The 14,355-nt window shown below is 40.2% G+C and overlaps 1 protein-coding gene across 2 annotated transcripts in view; it reads left to right on the top strand.

Moving 5' to 3' along the window:
* SDHAF3 (succinate dehydrogenase complex assembly factor 3) overlaps window positions 1-9,538 on the top strand; it is a 33,961-nt gene extending 24,423 nt beyond the window's left edge. For both annotated transcript variants that reach the window (XM_063303669.1, XM_063303668.1), the window contains exon 3: window positions 9,236-9,538. In XM_063303669.1, the coding sequence (XP_063159739.1) occupies window positions 9,236-9,439 (204 nt within the window). In that variant the 3' untranslated portion in view covers window positions 9,440-9,538. The remainder of the gene's footprint in view (window positions 1-9,235) is intronic.
* The last annotated feature ends 4,817 nt before the right edge of the window (window positions 9,539-14,355 follow it).

Raw genomic sequence — 14,355 nt, forward strand, 5'->3', positions numbered from 1 at the left:
GAATCAGAACCAACTCAAAGCAGAGGACAGAGGAGTCCTCAAAAACCTAAAGAAGGACCAAACCATCACCATCCTCCCAGCAGATAAAGGCCGAACCACAGTTATCATGGACAGAACGTAATACATACAAAAAGCCAAAGAATTACTGGAGGACAAAGAAACCTACTTCCCAGTGAACACCAACTCAATACAGAAACTAACCAACCTGATCAAGAGAACCTTTAACAACCTAACCAAGAAAGGTCAAAGATTAGGGTATTGTTCTTCTTTCAAAAGAAGAACAGTGGTGGATGAAAAGCAGTGGACCCATCCTCCCACGCTTCTTTGTCCAGTTGTATCATTACCAGGATGAAGCCTCTTATGTGGGAGTGCAGTGTCTAGAAACTACAGCACTCCCACACATACAACCAAAAGTGTGGATCCAGTATGTAGACTAGACCTTTGTCATAATAAAAAAGCAACAATTAGCGAAGACACGTGAAACCGTCAACAACATCTTCAAAGGAATAAAATTCACAAGGGAAGAAGAAAACAACAACACACTCCCCTTCCTGGATCTCCTCATCAGCAGAGAAAATGACAGCAAATTAGAAATGCAAGTCTACTGAGAAGCAACCCACACCAACCAAGTGCTCCATTACCAAAGTAACAACCCAACCTCCCACAAGAGGAGCTACGTAAGAACATTATTCAGATGAGCACAAACGCACTGCAGCAACCCAGAACACCAGAAAAAGGAAACAGACTGCCTATACAGCATCTTCCAACAAAATGGATACCCACACAACTTTATCAAAAAGTGCCTCACCACTCAACCCACTGCAGCACAACCAACACAAGCTATGAAAAGGGTAACACTGCCATACATCAGAAACATCTCGGAAACAACCAACTGACTACTACAACCACAAGGCATCACTGTAGCACATAAACCAACTAAAGCCCTCCAAAACATCTTAAGCAAACCAAAAGACCCAGTAGCCCATGAGGAAAAATACAGGAGTCATCCACAACATACAGTGTAAGGACTGTAACAGTTACTATGTAAGACAGGCAGAAGGCTAGCAGAGCGCATGCACAAACACCAACTAGCAGTCAGAAGACACAATGAAAACTCCTTAATCTCACAGCTCATGGACAGACTCAACCACTGTTTCAGCTGGGAAACTGAGCATCCTAGATCAAGCCAAATCCAAAAACGCTAGGGAATTCCTGGAAGTGTGGCATTCAGACAACTCTGCCATCAACAGAAACATAGAGATAAACCACATTTATATACCATTCAAAGGAGACAATAAAAAAGCTAAGAAGGAAACAAAAAAGATCAGAACACATCCTCTCCAGCCGCCTACACTCAGATAAGCAGGGATTAGCACCAGAAAAACAATCAAGCAGAAAACAATACCCTGATCCAGTGTTTCCCAACCTTGGTAACTTTAAGTCATATGGACTTCAACTCCCAGAATTCCCCACCTAGCAGGCTGGCTGGGGAATTCTGGGAGTTGAAGTCTACATGTCTCAAAGTTGCCAAGGTTGAGAAACACTGCCTTAATCAAGGAACTACTGAAGAGAAAACCATACCCCCACCAACACTGGCAGGGAGCAAACCCCACACTCATTAGCACTGATGATGTTGCCTAGTTGGGCAGTGAAACGTCTGCAAGCAAACAACCAAGCTCAGAGAACACCAAGGACTCCACAGTTCAACCCTGAGCTATAGATATTCTCTTCTATTGGAATCATCAATATATCCTGATAAATGACTGGCTGCATAAAGACCTGAACTCGGAGATAGAGACTGCCACTATTGTAGATGATATTTCAGTATATGATTTTTTTCAAACAAGTATTAGCTACTGTTTAGACTGTTGGTTTGAAAAATTTCCTGGTTTTACGTATTGTGAGAATAAATGGAGCACTTGGTATTTCTGTAGGCAGAGGATTTTATTATTTGCATATTGTGTTTTTATCAAAAAGTCAGTATTGCCATTGGATTAGCTATCCTTGCTGTGATCATTTTTCATGCATTTGATGTTTCTTTCCCTCCCTGCAGTGAATCTTTATGACAGTAAAACATAAGAGGATCAAATCCTTCGGGGAAATAAAGATTTTAGAGATACTGACTATAGTGTCAAATAAATGCATGACTTGAAGGTGTTGCCTAGAATTAGTTTATATATATATATATGGAGAGAGAGTGTGTGTGTGTGTTGTGCAGCTGGGAAGCTATTATAATGTTGGATGAGGAATAGCATTTTCTTTGTACATTTAAAAACAACAGAATGGGTACAGATATATCTGATTCCTGTGCCAGCTGTGTTCGTACCTAGCAGTTTACTTTAGAAACTGCTTCCTCTGCCTTCCTCTCACAGTGCCAGTAAATAAGTCTTCAATGATCTTCCTACCTGGATTAAATGTATACAAGTCGTATCAAATGAATTAGGCCTTCAGAGACCCTGTTCTGGGAGTTGGGCAGGGGGCAGCTTTCAGAAGTATATAGGTTTTTCTCACCAACACCCCAGTTATCAAATACCTTTTTATACAAAAATCTCAGGATGCCAGTGTTTGCACCTATGGAAATAAAAATAGTTCTTGTCCTGGTACAGCAACTTGAGTGCCATTGTCATGTAGTGATTTTTGCTATTTCTCCAACCTGAAGCCCTCCAGCTGTGTTGGATTTCAGTTCCCATAATAACAGTGATCATCTTGGATTATTTATTCCTTCTCATTCTAATCTATCTGACAAAGTTTCTTTTGATCCTCTTCTACCACTGAAGTCAATTATAAAATCATTAACACTTTCAAAGGACTTTATTCTTCCTTTTGATAATCATGAAACAATGCTTGTATGTATAAATCTGTTAGATTGAACATGCAAAAACCCTTGCTTCTGAGCTACATAAAAAAAAAACCCCCAGGAATGAAGGGTTCCTAGTCTTCTTTTTTTTAATGCATGTAGTGTAAAGCTAATTTCTTCAGCAAAGGATCGTTACCTTGTCGTGGTGCTGGAGCTTGAGCACCTCAATGATGCCATGAGCTAAACCGTGAAGGGCCACCCAAGACGGGAAGGTCATGACAGAGAGGTCAGACCAAATGCGATCCCTGGGGAAGGTAATGGCAACCCACCCCAGTATTCTTGCCGTGAAAATAAATGGATCAGTACAACCAGAGATATGTCGGTATACCATCGGAAGATGAGACCCCCAGGTCGGAAGATGGTCAAAATGCTACTGGGGAGGAACAGAGGATGAGCTCAACTAGCCCCAGACGTGATGACGCAGCTAGCTCAAAGCCGAAAGGACGGCTAGCGGCCAACGGTGCTGGTGGTGAACGGCGAATCCGATGTTCTAAGGATCAACACACCATTGGAACCTGGAATGTAAGATCTATGAGCCAGGGCAAATTGGATGTGGTTATTGGTGAGATGTCAAGATTAAAGATAGACATCCTGGGTGTCAGTGAACTGAAATGGACTGGAATGGGCCACTTCACATCAAATGACCACCAGATCTACTACTGTGGACAAGAGGATCACAGAAGAAATGAAGTAGCCTTCATAATTAATAGTAAAGTGGCTAAAGCAGTGCTTGGATACAACCCAAAAAATGACAGAATGATCTCAATTCGAATTCAGGGCAAGCCATCTAACATCACAGTGATCCAAATATATGCCCCAACCACAAATGCTGAAGAAGCTGAAGTAGAGCAGTTCTATGAGGATCTGCAGCACCTACTGGACAACACGCCTAAAAGAGATGTTATTTTCATCACAGGAGACTGGAATGCTAAGGTGGGCAGTCAAATGACACCTCGAATTACAGGTAAGTATGGCCTGGGAGAACAAAATGAAGCAGGACATAGGCTGATAGAATTTTGCCAAGACAACTCACTCTGCATAACAAACACTCTCTTCCAACAACCTAAGAGACGGCTTTATACATGGACTTCACCAGATGGACAACACCGAAATCAGATTGATTACATCCTTTGCAGCCAAAGGTGGCGGACATCTGTACAGTCGGTAAAAACAAGGCCTGGAGCTGACTGTAGTTCAGATCACGAACTTCTTCTTGCACAATTTAGGATCAGACTAAAGAGATTACGGAAGACCCACAGATCAGCTAGATTTGAGCTCACTAATATTCCTAACGAATATGCAGTGGAGGTGAGGAATCGATTTAAGGGACTGGACTTAGTAGATAGGGTCCCAGAAGAACTCTGGACAGAAGTTGGCAGCATTGTTCAGGAGGCGGCAACAAAATACATCCCAAAGAAAGAGAAAACCAAGAAGGCAAAATGGCTGTCTGCTGAGACACTAGAAGTAGCCCAAGAAAGAAGGAAAGCAAAAGGCAACAGTGATAGGGGGAGATATGCCCAATTAAATGCAAAATTCCAGAGGTTAGCCAGAAGAGATAAGGAATTATTTTTAAACAAGCAATGCGCGGAAGTGGAAGAAGACAATAGAATAGGAAGGACAAGAGACCTCTTCCAGAAAATTAGAAACATTGGAGGTAAATTCCAGGCCAAAATGGGTATGATCAAAAACAAAGATGGCAAGGACCTAACAGAAGAAGAAGAGATCAAGAAAAGGTGGCAAGAATATACAGAAAACCTGTATAGGAAGGATAAAAATATCGGGGATAGCTTTGACGGTGTGGTCAGTGAGCTAGAGCCAGACATCCTGAAGAGTGAGGTTGAGTGGGCCTTAAGAAGCATTGCTAATAACAAGGCAGCAGGAGACGACGGCATCCCAGCTGAACTGTTCAAAATCTTGCAAGATGATGCTGTCAAGGTAATGCATGCTATATGCCAGCAAATTTGGAAAACACAAGAATGGCCATCAGATTGGAAAAAATCAATTTATATCCCCATACCAAAAAAGGGAAACACTAAAGAATGTTCAAACTATCGAACAGTGGCACTCATTTCACATGCCAGTAAGGTAATGCTCAAGATCCTGCAAGGTAGACTTCAGCAATTCATGGAGCGAGAATTGCCAGATGTACAATCTGGGTTTAGAAAAGGCAGAGGAACTAGAGACCAAATTGCCAATATCCGCTGGATAATGGAAAAAGCCAGGGAGTTTCAGAAAAACATCTATTTCTGTTTTATTGACTATTCTAAAGCCTTTGACTGTGTGGACCATAACAAATTGTGGCAAGTTCTTAGCGGTATGGGGATACCAAGTCATCTTGTATGCCTCCTGAAGAATCTGTATAACGACCAAGTAGCAACAGTAAGAACAGACCACGGAACAACGGACTGGTTTAAGATTGGGAAAGGAGTACGGCAGGGCTGTATCCTCTCACCCTACCTATTCAACTTGTATGCAGAACACATCATGCGACAAGCTGGCCTTGAGGAATCCAAGGCTGGAGTTAAAATCTCTGGAAGAAACATTAACAATCTCAGATATGCAGATGATACCACTTTGATGGCTGAAAGTGAAGAGGAACTGAGGAGCCTTATGATGAAGGTGAAAGAAGAAAGTACAAAAGCTGGCTTGCAGCTAAACCTCAAAAAAACCAAGATTATGGCAACCAGCTTGATTGATAACTGGCAAATAGAGGGAGAAAATGTAGAAGCAGTGAAAGACTTTGTATTCCTAGGTGCAAAGATTACTGCAGATGCTGACTGCAGTCAGGAAATCAGAAGACGCTTAATCCTTGGGAGAAGAGCAATGACAAATCTTGATAAAATAGTTAAGAGCAGAGACATCACACTGACAACAAAGGCCCGCATAGTTAAAGCAATGGTGTTCCCTGTAGTAACATATGGCTGTGAGAGCTGGACCATAAGGAAGGCTGAGCGAAGGAAGATCGATGCTTTTGAACTGTGGTGTTGGAGGAAAATTCTGAGAGTGCCTTGGACTGCAAGAAGATCAAACCAGTCCATCCTCCAGGAAATAAAGCCAGACTGCTCACTTGAGGGAATGATATTAAAGGCAAAACTGAAATACTTTGGCCACATAATGAGAAGACAGGACACCCTGGAGAAGATGCTGATGCTGGGGAGAGTGGAAGGCAAAAGGAAGAGGGGCCGACCAAGGGCAAGATGGATGGATGATATTCTAGAGGTGACGGACTCGTCCCTGGGGGAGCTGGGGGTGTTGACGACCGACAGGAAGCTCTGGCGTGGGCTGGTCCATGAAGTCACGAAGAGTCGGAAGCGACTAAACAAATAAACAACAACAAAGCTAATTTGGTGAAGCTTTAAAAAAATTGAAAGGTCTCTGCAGTGTGAGCCTTTGAAAAGCATCCTTTCCACACATTAGGTACTCCAATGAAATCCATATGCTAGTGCCAGGCCAAAAGGGATTTGATCATGTAAACTGCCAAACAGAAAAAATCCAATGTGTTTTTCCAACAAAATAAAGCAAAATTAGAACATCTGCATTGTACAGACACACATTCAACAATAGGAATTGGAATGGGGAAATTTTATAGAAAAGAAGCAAAGTAGCTTAACTTCGGCTTTCCAGGTGGCTTCAGCCTTGTACATAGCATTTTCAGTAGACAAGAATCAGGATAATGACATGAAATGCAAAGATCATGTTTCATTGATAGGGCCTGTCTTGCTATTACCTTAGTTCATTTAAATCAGCAAGGACCGGCATCTGGTATGATGGGATTTCTTTGCTACAGCAGTGCTCCCCACCAAGACTGATCCCTGCCTTAAACTGCTTCTGTTGAAGAGCTGGATTGATGAGACCCATTTATCATTTTCATTGGTTCTTACTAGACCTACATTTCTTCAAGTCTGAAGTAGGCAATTGCTGAGGGGGACATAAGTGCTCTCGGATTGCTTTCATACATTTTTAGTACAGTGTGATTGAAGCAGAGATGGTATGCAGTAGTTTACCCCTTTTGATTCTACATCAACATTAATCTTTGTAAGTAACCATATGAACTGTACTTTATCATCTGCATAGTTTACATATGGCATGGATTGATGGTTCTCAAGAGCAGTAGATCAGTACAGAACAGAATCTGCATTACACTAAAGGCCAACCATATTAACCGGTTGGCCTTTGATTGTAATATTAATCATATTAACAAAATAAAACTCCTTACCACTGGTTTCTACACTCTTTACACTCTGATAAAAAAAATTAAGAGATATTCCACAAACATGCACTGTACAGTACATCACACCTTGAGTAGCTGTTATCTCCTCTCTGATGTTAGATGCTATTATACAAAATTTTGCCACATTGTGATAACATGCTCATCCTTACCTGATAAATGTACAACAAAAATCTGAATGGTCTGGGAAGGTCAACAAAAATTAGAGTAATTTGTAAAGAACAATTTCTGTAAAAATACAGTATAAAAACACATGGATTATATTTTCATTTACTCCTGATCCACAAAAGCAGAGATGCTCTTTATATAGAATGCCTATATCTGTCTTGTAGAAATGCTGATAGTAACATACCAAATCTTGCTTTTATAAATAAATTGTTTTGGAGATAACAGAGAAGATATGAAGTAGATTTCCTTCTATAGTGAATGGCCCAGTCTCTGATTCCACTATTTTTAAGGAGTCGGTATCTTGCGAGGATCAGTATTCTCAGGTTGTTGCCTCACAATCTGCCTGAATCGCTGCTTGCTTGTAACCCAAAGAGAAGAAACACTTGAGGGATCAGTCTACTGCATGCAGCTTTAACACTATGGTCCTCCTCTACCTGGTTAGAAGCAGTGGATCAGTAATAACAAGCACTGTTCAGTTCCTTTGAAAGGTGATTTTGAACACAGGGAAGTACATACAGTATAAGCACCTCTTTTTGAGTAAAGCAACTGTCTCTCTTTCTCATGTGGGTGCATCGGAACTGCTTCAGCTGATTCTGCATGTATGGTGCATGTACAGCCTCTTCACGTCATACTTTCTCCCCTGCCCCCCATGAAGGCTGTATATTCACCTGTGCATGGAAACAGCTGAAAGCAGTTTCTGAAACAGCTTCAAGAGCTTGAAAAAAGACACTGCTACTTTAATAATCCTAAAAGAGATGTTCTTGCCTGCACTCCCATGCCTTTTAAATAATTTCTTTTAAAGGATTTGCCTATCCTTATTTGTGATGGTTTGATAAACCAAATAATAAGTGAGCACAGTCATTTTTTACTTAAATTCAGTAGAAATAAAATCTCTGAAAAGCACGGAGAAGAGAAGTGATGTTTAACACACACATTTCACTCACAAACGCAGCCTGAAATATCCCAGTGATTCATTGCTGCAGAGGACAGCATCCAAGAGTTCAAACTGAAATGTGAAATACTGTCAGTTTTTATTAGCTTTCTTAATTCTATAAACTGATTTTCTTAACTTTTTCACTTAATATTTTGAGAGTCAATTAAATTGGCAATTGTGTGGAAGTTCCTATGGAGCTGAAGTTGATGGAGAAGTGAAAGCAAACATAGGCTAGCAAATGAGACGGTGAAGCTGCCAGTGTTCCTGAGTGTGGATGATCTCCAAATTTGATTAACTCTCCAACCAAATTAGGCTGAAATTTGCCAGTCAAACTACTGAATGTGAAAATAATTGCTTCAGAAGTTCCTGTTACATATTACAGGATTAAAGTAATAGATTTTGACCTTAAGATAAAAAGGGTAGAATAACAAATAATACCAGGACTTCTACCAGCCCTGGTCCACAAAGAGAGAAACAGATTTGTAACTGTTGTTAGCACAATGACCATCAAAAAATATTGAATTTGAAGGCTGGGGGCTTCTCCTAAATATAACAGGGATCTTGACTGGTTACAGTGGTTACAAACTAGGATGATATAAGACCTCACATTTCCAGCACTAGCTTAAAAAATTGGATCTGAATGTCTGGGCCAGGTTACAAGAAAGGCTCAAACACTGGTCTTTCTGATACAGGATCTTTTTCCCTGGTATTGGTTGGCACTCAGAGGCCTATATTCTGTTGTTGACCTGATGTTCTTGGGCATGTTGGTTAAATGAAAAGTTTAGGGATGCTTTAGAAATTATTCTTCTTTAAGGTATGGAGGCATAATTATCTTATGATTTTAAACAAAAAGAAATCAAAGTGTAAAATCCTTTGGGTTGATTTTACACTCCTAAAAACATTTTAAATACTGAAATACTTTAAAAAAAAAACTTACCCATGTGATGAGGTCATCCCCTCATCCCCGCAGTCCCCAGCCATTGAAAAAGTATGCCCCCCAATTTTTATGTCATCAGCTTTATTCATTCATTTTTCCCCCTTTTCTTAGAACTACGCAATGATGCTGTGGCAGCAAGTTAATCAACATGCACAGAACTCCACCAATCGGCCTCACTTTGGAGCAGATCTCTCAGAGGAGAAGTTTGGTGCCCTTCGAGACGAGCAAGTTGGACAGCTGCATGAACTAATGCAAGAGGCCACCAAACCCAAGAGACAGTTCAATATTTCAGATGATGGAGACTACAAACATTAACACATTTCTTTGAATTTCATTTTATGGTGTATCTTTTTTTGCACTTTGCAAAATGGTTTCACTCTAAAGAATAAAGGAAGATGGTATAATTTTATACAATTTTCTTTGATCCTGTAAGAATATGCATGATGAATGATCAGAAGTAGCTACAGTCATCTTTGTATTAAGTATGGCCTACACTAAGTGTGTAGAATAGTTAAATATTTTGGAAATTTTTGGCTGTGTTAAATTTATCACATGCAGGAAGAAGGATTAAAATGGCTTTGTACTAAGAATGAATTTTGTGGATAGTCAGTACATCAGAGAGGGAAGAAATTTGAATTGCATTTCAGTGCAAGTTCAAATTTTAATAGTCATTTTGCATTTTTTTGAATTAGAATGCAGCTGTATGCATTTAACATAAATTATTGTTTGATTCGGGTGTCTTGAAGATCATAGAGAATTCTGCCTTTGAATTTTCTTTTAAATAATACTGTACCAAAATCTGCCTTCCTTTTCCCCAGTATTTTTCTCCTGCAAAAGAAACTTCTGTTTTCCTATTTTATTCTCAGCTGCTAAAGTAGCAGACAGTATTGTTACTTTTCCTGTGATGCATCTTTTCAATCCTTCTTCAGCCTCCCATGCTGTTCTTGCTTCCTGTTCTGAAAAAAGTTCCCTTGTGAAGTCTTCCCTTTAGATGTAATTTATCTATATATAGCAAGTCAAGCAGGCTCCAGACTGCTGGGGAGATGATTGTTCAGTGAGAGAAGAATATATGCATATACAGTTCAGCTGCTTCTCAACTAAGAAAAGTGAAGAAATTCTGCATCCTACAGTTTGAGAAGAGAAGTTGATCTGAATAGGTGGACCTTCCTATTGTTTAATATGCACCAGAACCTAATAAAAGTCTCTTTGTTTAAAAGTAGTAGTTCTCTGGATACTTTTAACATACTGCCACTTTAAAAAAATTCAAATAGAGTCAAGTTTTGTCAGTGGCAACTGGAAGTAAAAAGAAATTGGTCTGGGTGTATATTAATAATGCTGGACATAATTTTAGATGGGGGATGTCTGTTAGGATTTGATGAGAGCTGGTGTGGTTATGGTGTTGGCTAAGACCCGGAAGATCTTGAATAAGTATATCCTCGGCCATGAAGGCTCACTGAGAGAGTCAGACTGTCAGGGTCAGCCTTGCTCCGAATAAGTCACGGACTCACTTAATAGGGATTAAGGATTTCCGGTTTATTGGAACGGAATGCTTGACAGAACGAAAAACGGGAATGGAGGCGTGGTGGCATGGTGTCCTGTTTATACCCCCTTGCCGGACCCCGTGCTCCTCCACCCTCCATTGTCCCCATTCCCCTGACCGGATGGGAGATTTAGATGTTGATGGGATTTGTGATGGTTGTTTGGGCGTTTTCCCGGCTGCCGTCTTTGTCCTATTGGTGCAGGTGCGTCCTCCGGGGCACAAGGCGTGAGTCCTTCTGTGTCATCGATGCTTATCTGAATTACCTTGTGATGCCCTTCTATTAAGCTGTAGATCAGTTCATGGGTGTGGTTGCTTGGGTGATTAGTTGAGCATTGATTTGATTGTATCCTTCCTCTCTTTCCTGATGATCATGATCCACGTTGTGAGGCTCTTGTGTGCCTTGCAACGGGGTCATGACACAGACCAACGTACCTGTCATGGTGAACTATAATAAATTAATTACAAATAGGCAGAGAAAAGAACAATTCTTACTTTGAACATAGTTTGCCCAAGATTTAACTCTTCATTCCTTACTTGCATTCCAACTGAAAACATCTCCCACACTGGCTGAACATGGCTTGTAGCTTTAGGAAAGGTTCCCACTGATACTAAAGGGATCTTTAGAACAAAAACAAAAACCCAAGCCAGGCATAGCAAACAATTTTTGCTTAAAATATGAATGAGGATCAAGAAGGTAAATACTCCTTTGCTACATACTGTATTGAGAATAAGAATCCCCTGTCTTCTTGTAATTAATTATTGATACTGATTAAGAAAAGACAGCTAAATCTCACTATATGACAAGCAAAATGCATATTTTGGCTCTCAGACACAAGCATGGTTCTGATATATACAAGCCAGGTTTATGGGTGAAGTAAATAATTAGTGCCTTCAGTGGCATCATTTTGCATCTCATTCCACGTCCAGAAGCATGAAGACTGCTCACAAATTTCAGGGGATTGTTGTTTTGTGAGTGTATTCACTGTTTGGAGGGATGCTATCATGGGGAATAGCAGCAATATTTTCCTGTATGCCTAATGCCCTGGGATCTTTCTTGACATTCAATTGATGTGTTCCTTGCTAAGACATTATACAGATCATGGAAAAAAGAAATGAAAACTCATTTGCCTGGTCTGAACCCTGTATCATCTAACATCTATTAAAAACTTCTCAACAGTTGTAAATGGAAATACGTTTTTTTCCCCAGCTTAAAAAGAAAATCATGTCTTCCCAATCTACCCCTAACATATTATTTTGACCTTTCTCAAAAAAATTTTTTCCACTTTCTAGTTAAAAAGAATGATTTGGTGTGAAAATAACATCATTGCAAGATTAAAATAGAAATGACAGTGATTAAAATAGTTGAGTAAAACATTGGTTTCCAATAAAATGTCAAAAAGTACAAATCTGAAAATTAGTCTAAGTAATTTGTTCAGTTTTCAATTTTCTTTTAACTTGGTTAGCTAAAAAAATCCTTCTTACTTGAGACAATTTTAGATGTTTGTTATTTTTAGAGGGATTTCATTGTTCCTTACCAAGTGGATGGGCAGGATCCAAATACCCTTTTTCCTCAGTTTACACATACAAGGCAAGAACACTACATTATCTGGGGTATCAGAAACAAATTACTGGAATGTACAACGGAAAGAACCAGTTTGTACATTTAGTTCAGAATTTGATCGTACAAACTACATTGAGTTGCCTGTGGTTCTTCTAGGATATGATGGACAGCCTTTTTGTGTCTGAGGGCACTGCTTTCATTTTAACTCACTGATGACTGCAGGTTTTGTGGCCTTAATAGGTAGGGCTGAAATGCTGGTCCTTTTGGGGTGATGGTGGAAAATTAAGGAGCAAATTGGTACATTAATCCTTGCATTAAGCCCTTATTTTACAAAACAGAAACAGAAACTAACCCAAGCACAAGACATTATCAAGACAACTATTAATGGCATCCACACCACAACTTCATTGATCTCAGTCCATAGGTAGGTTACTGGAAGGCAAAGCAAAGTTCAATATGATTTAAACAGTTTTTTAAAAGAAGAGGTTTTTTAAAATTCTTTCAGGCTGAAGAGTCAATGATCAAACATGCAAGAACACAGTGTAGTCATTGATGTATCACCAGTGAAGAAATGCATTTCCCCCACTGCACCCCAAAAAGGAGACACTGGTATACGTTAAATCAGGGTTCTTCAACCTTGGCAAGTCCGCACAGCTTAGAATTGCCAAGGTTGAGGAACCCTGCATTAAATAATGAATAATGTGACAGTCCACTTATTGACAGACCTGGACCAATATTCTTATGCATCTTTGATTTGGACAAATGCGTTGGCCTCCTATTTGTTTCCAGCCCCAATGCAAAGGGGGCTTGCTGTTGTTTTCTTTTAAGGTTCTAAACAGGTTGTAGCCTTCATAATTAATAGTAAAGTGGCTAAAGCAGTGCTTGGATACTGTCCTAACAACCAGGAAACACACTGAGACAATGAACTGGTCTCTAATATTTATTGCTAGTACTTAACAGGAATCCTAACAAACTGAAGAAGCGTGGGAAAAACCCAGACATATAACCCCCAAGGGTTAAGGCGGTCCCGATCTGTGTCTCTTTGAATGGCTGAACAATTCATCAGTGCTACGCATGCGCTTGACAGTCTGGATGGGAGCCCCCTGCTCGCCATCCTTACTCATGACAGATACAATCCAAAAAACAATGGAATGATCTCAATTTGAATTCAGGACAAGCCATCTAACATCACAGTGATCCAGATATATGCCCCAACCACAGATGCTGAAGAAGCTGATCAGTTCTATGAGGATCTGCAGCACCTACCGGACAATACGCCTAAATGAGATGTTCTCATCACAGGAGACTGGAATGCTAAGGTGGGCAGTCAGATGACACTTGGAATTACAGGTAAGCATGGCCTGGGAGAACAAAATGAAGCAGGACATAGGCTGATAGAATTTTGCCAAGACAACTCACTCTGCATAACAAACACTCTCATTCAACAACCTAAGAGACAGCTTTATACATGGACTTCACCAGATGGACAACACCGAAATCTGACTGACTACATCCTTTGCAGCCAAGGGTGGTGGACATCTATACAGTCGGTAAAAACAAGACCTGGAGCTGACTGTAGTTCAGATCACGAACTTCTTATTGCACAATTCAGGATCAGACTAAAGAGATTAGGGAAGACCCACAGATCAGCTAGATTTGAGCTCACTAATATTCCTAAGGAATATGCAGTGGAGGTGAAGAATCGATTTAAGGGACTGGACTTAGTAGATAGGGTCCCGGAAGAACTATGGACAGAAGTTAGTAACATTGTTCAGGAGGCGGCAACAAAATACATCCCAGAGAAAGAGAAAACCAAGAAGGCAAAATGGCTGTCTGCTGAGACACTAGAAGTAGCCCAAGAAAGAAGGAAAGCAAAAGGCAACAGTGATAGGGGGAGATATGCCCAATTAAATGCAAAATTCCAGAGGCTAGCCAGAAGAGATAAGGAATTATTTTTAAACAAGCAATGTGTGGAAGTGGAAGAAGACAATAGAATAGGAAGGACAAGAGACCTCTTCCAGAAAATTAGAAACATCAGAGGTAAATTCCAGGCAAAAATGGGTATGATCAAAAACAAAGATGGTAAGGACCTAACAGAAGAAGAAGAGATCAAGAAAAGGTGGCAAGAAT

Source organism: Candoia aspera, chromosome 4, assembly GCF_035149785.1.
Source record: "Candoia aspera isolate rCanAsp1 chromosome 4, rCanAsp1.hap2, whole genome shotgun sequence".
NCBI classification, from domain to species: Eukaryota; Metazoa; Chordata; class Lepidosauria; order Squamata; family Boidae; genus Candoia; species Candoia aspera.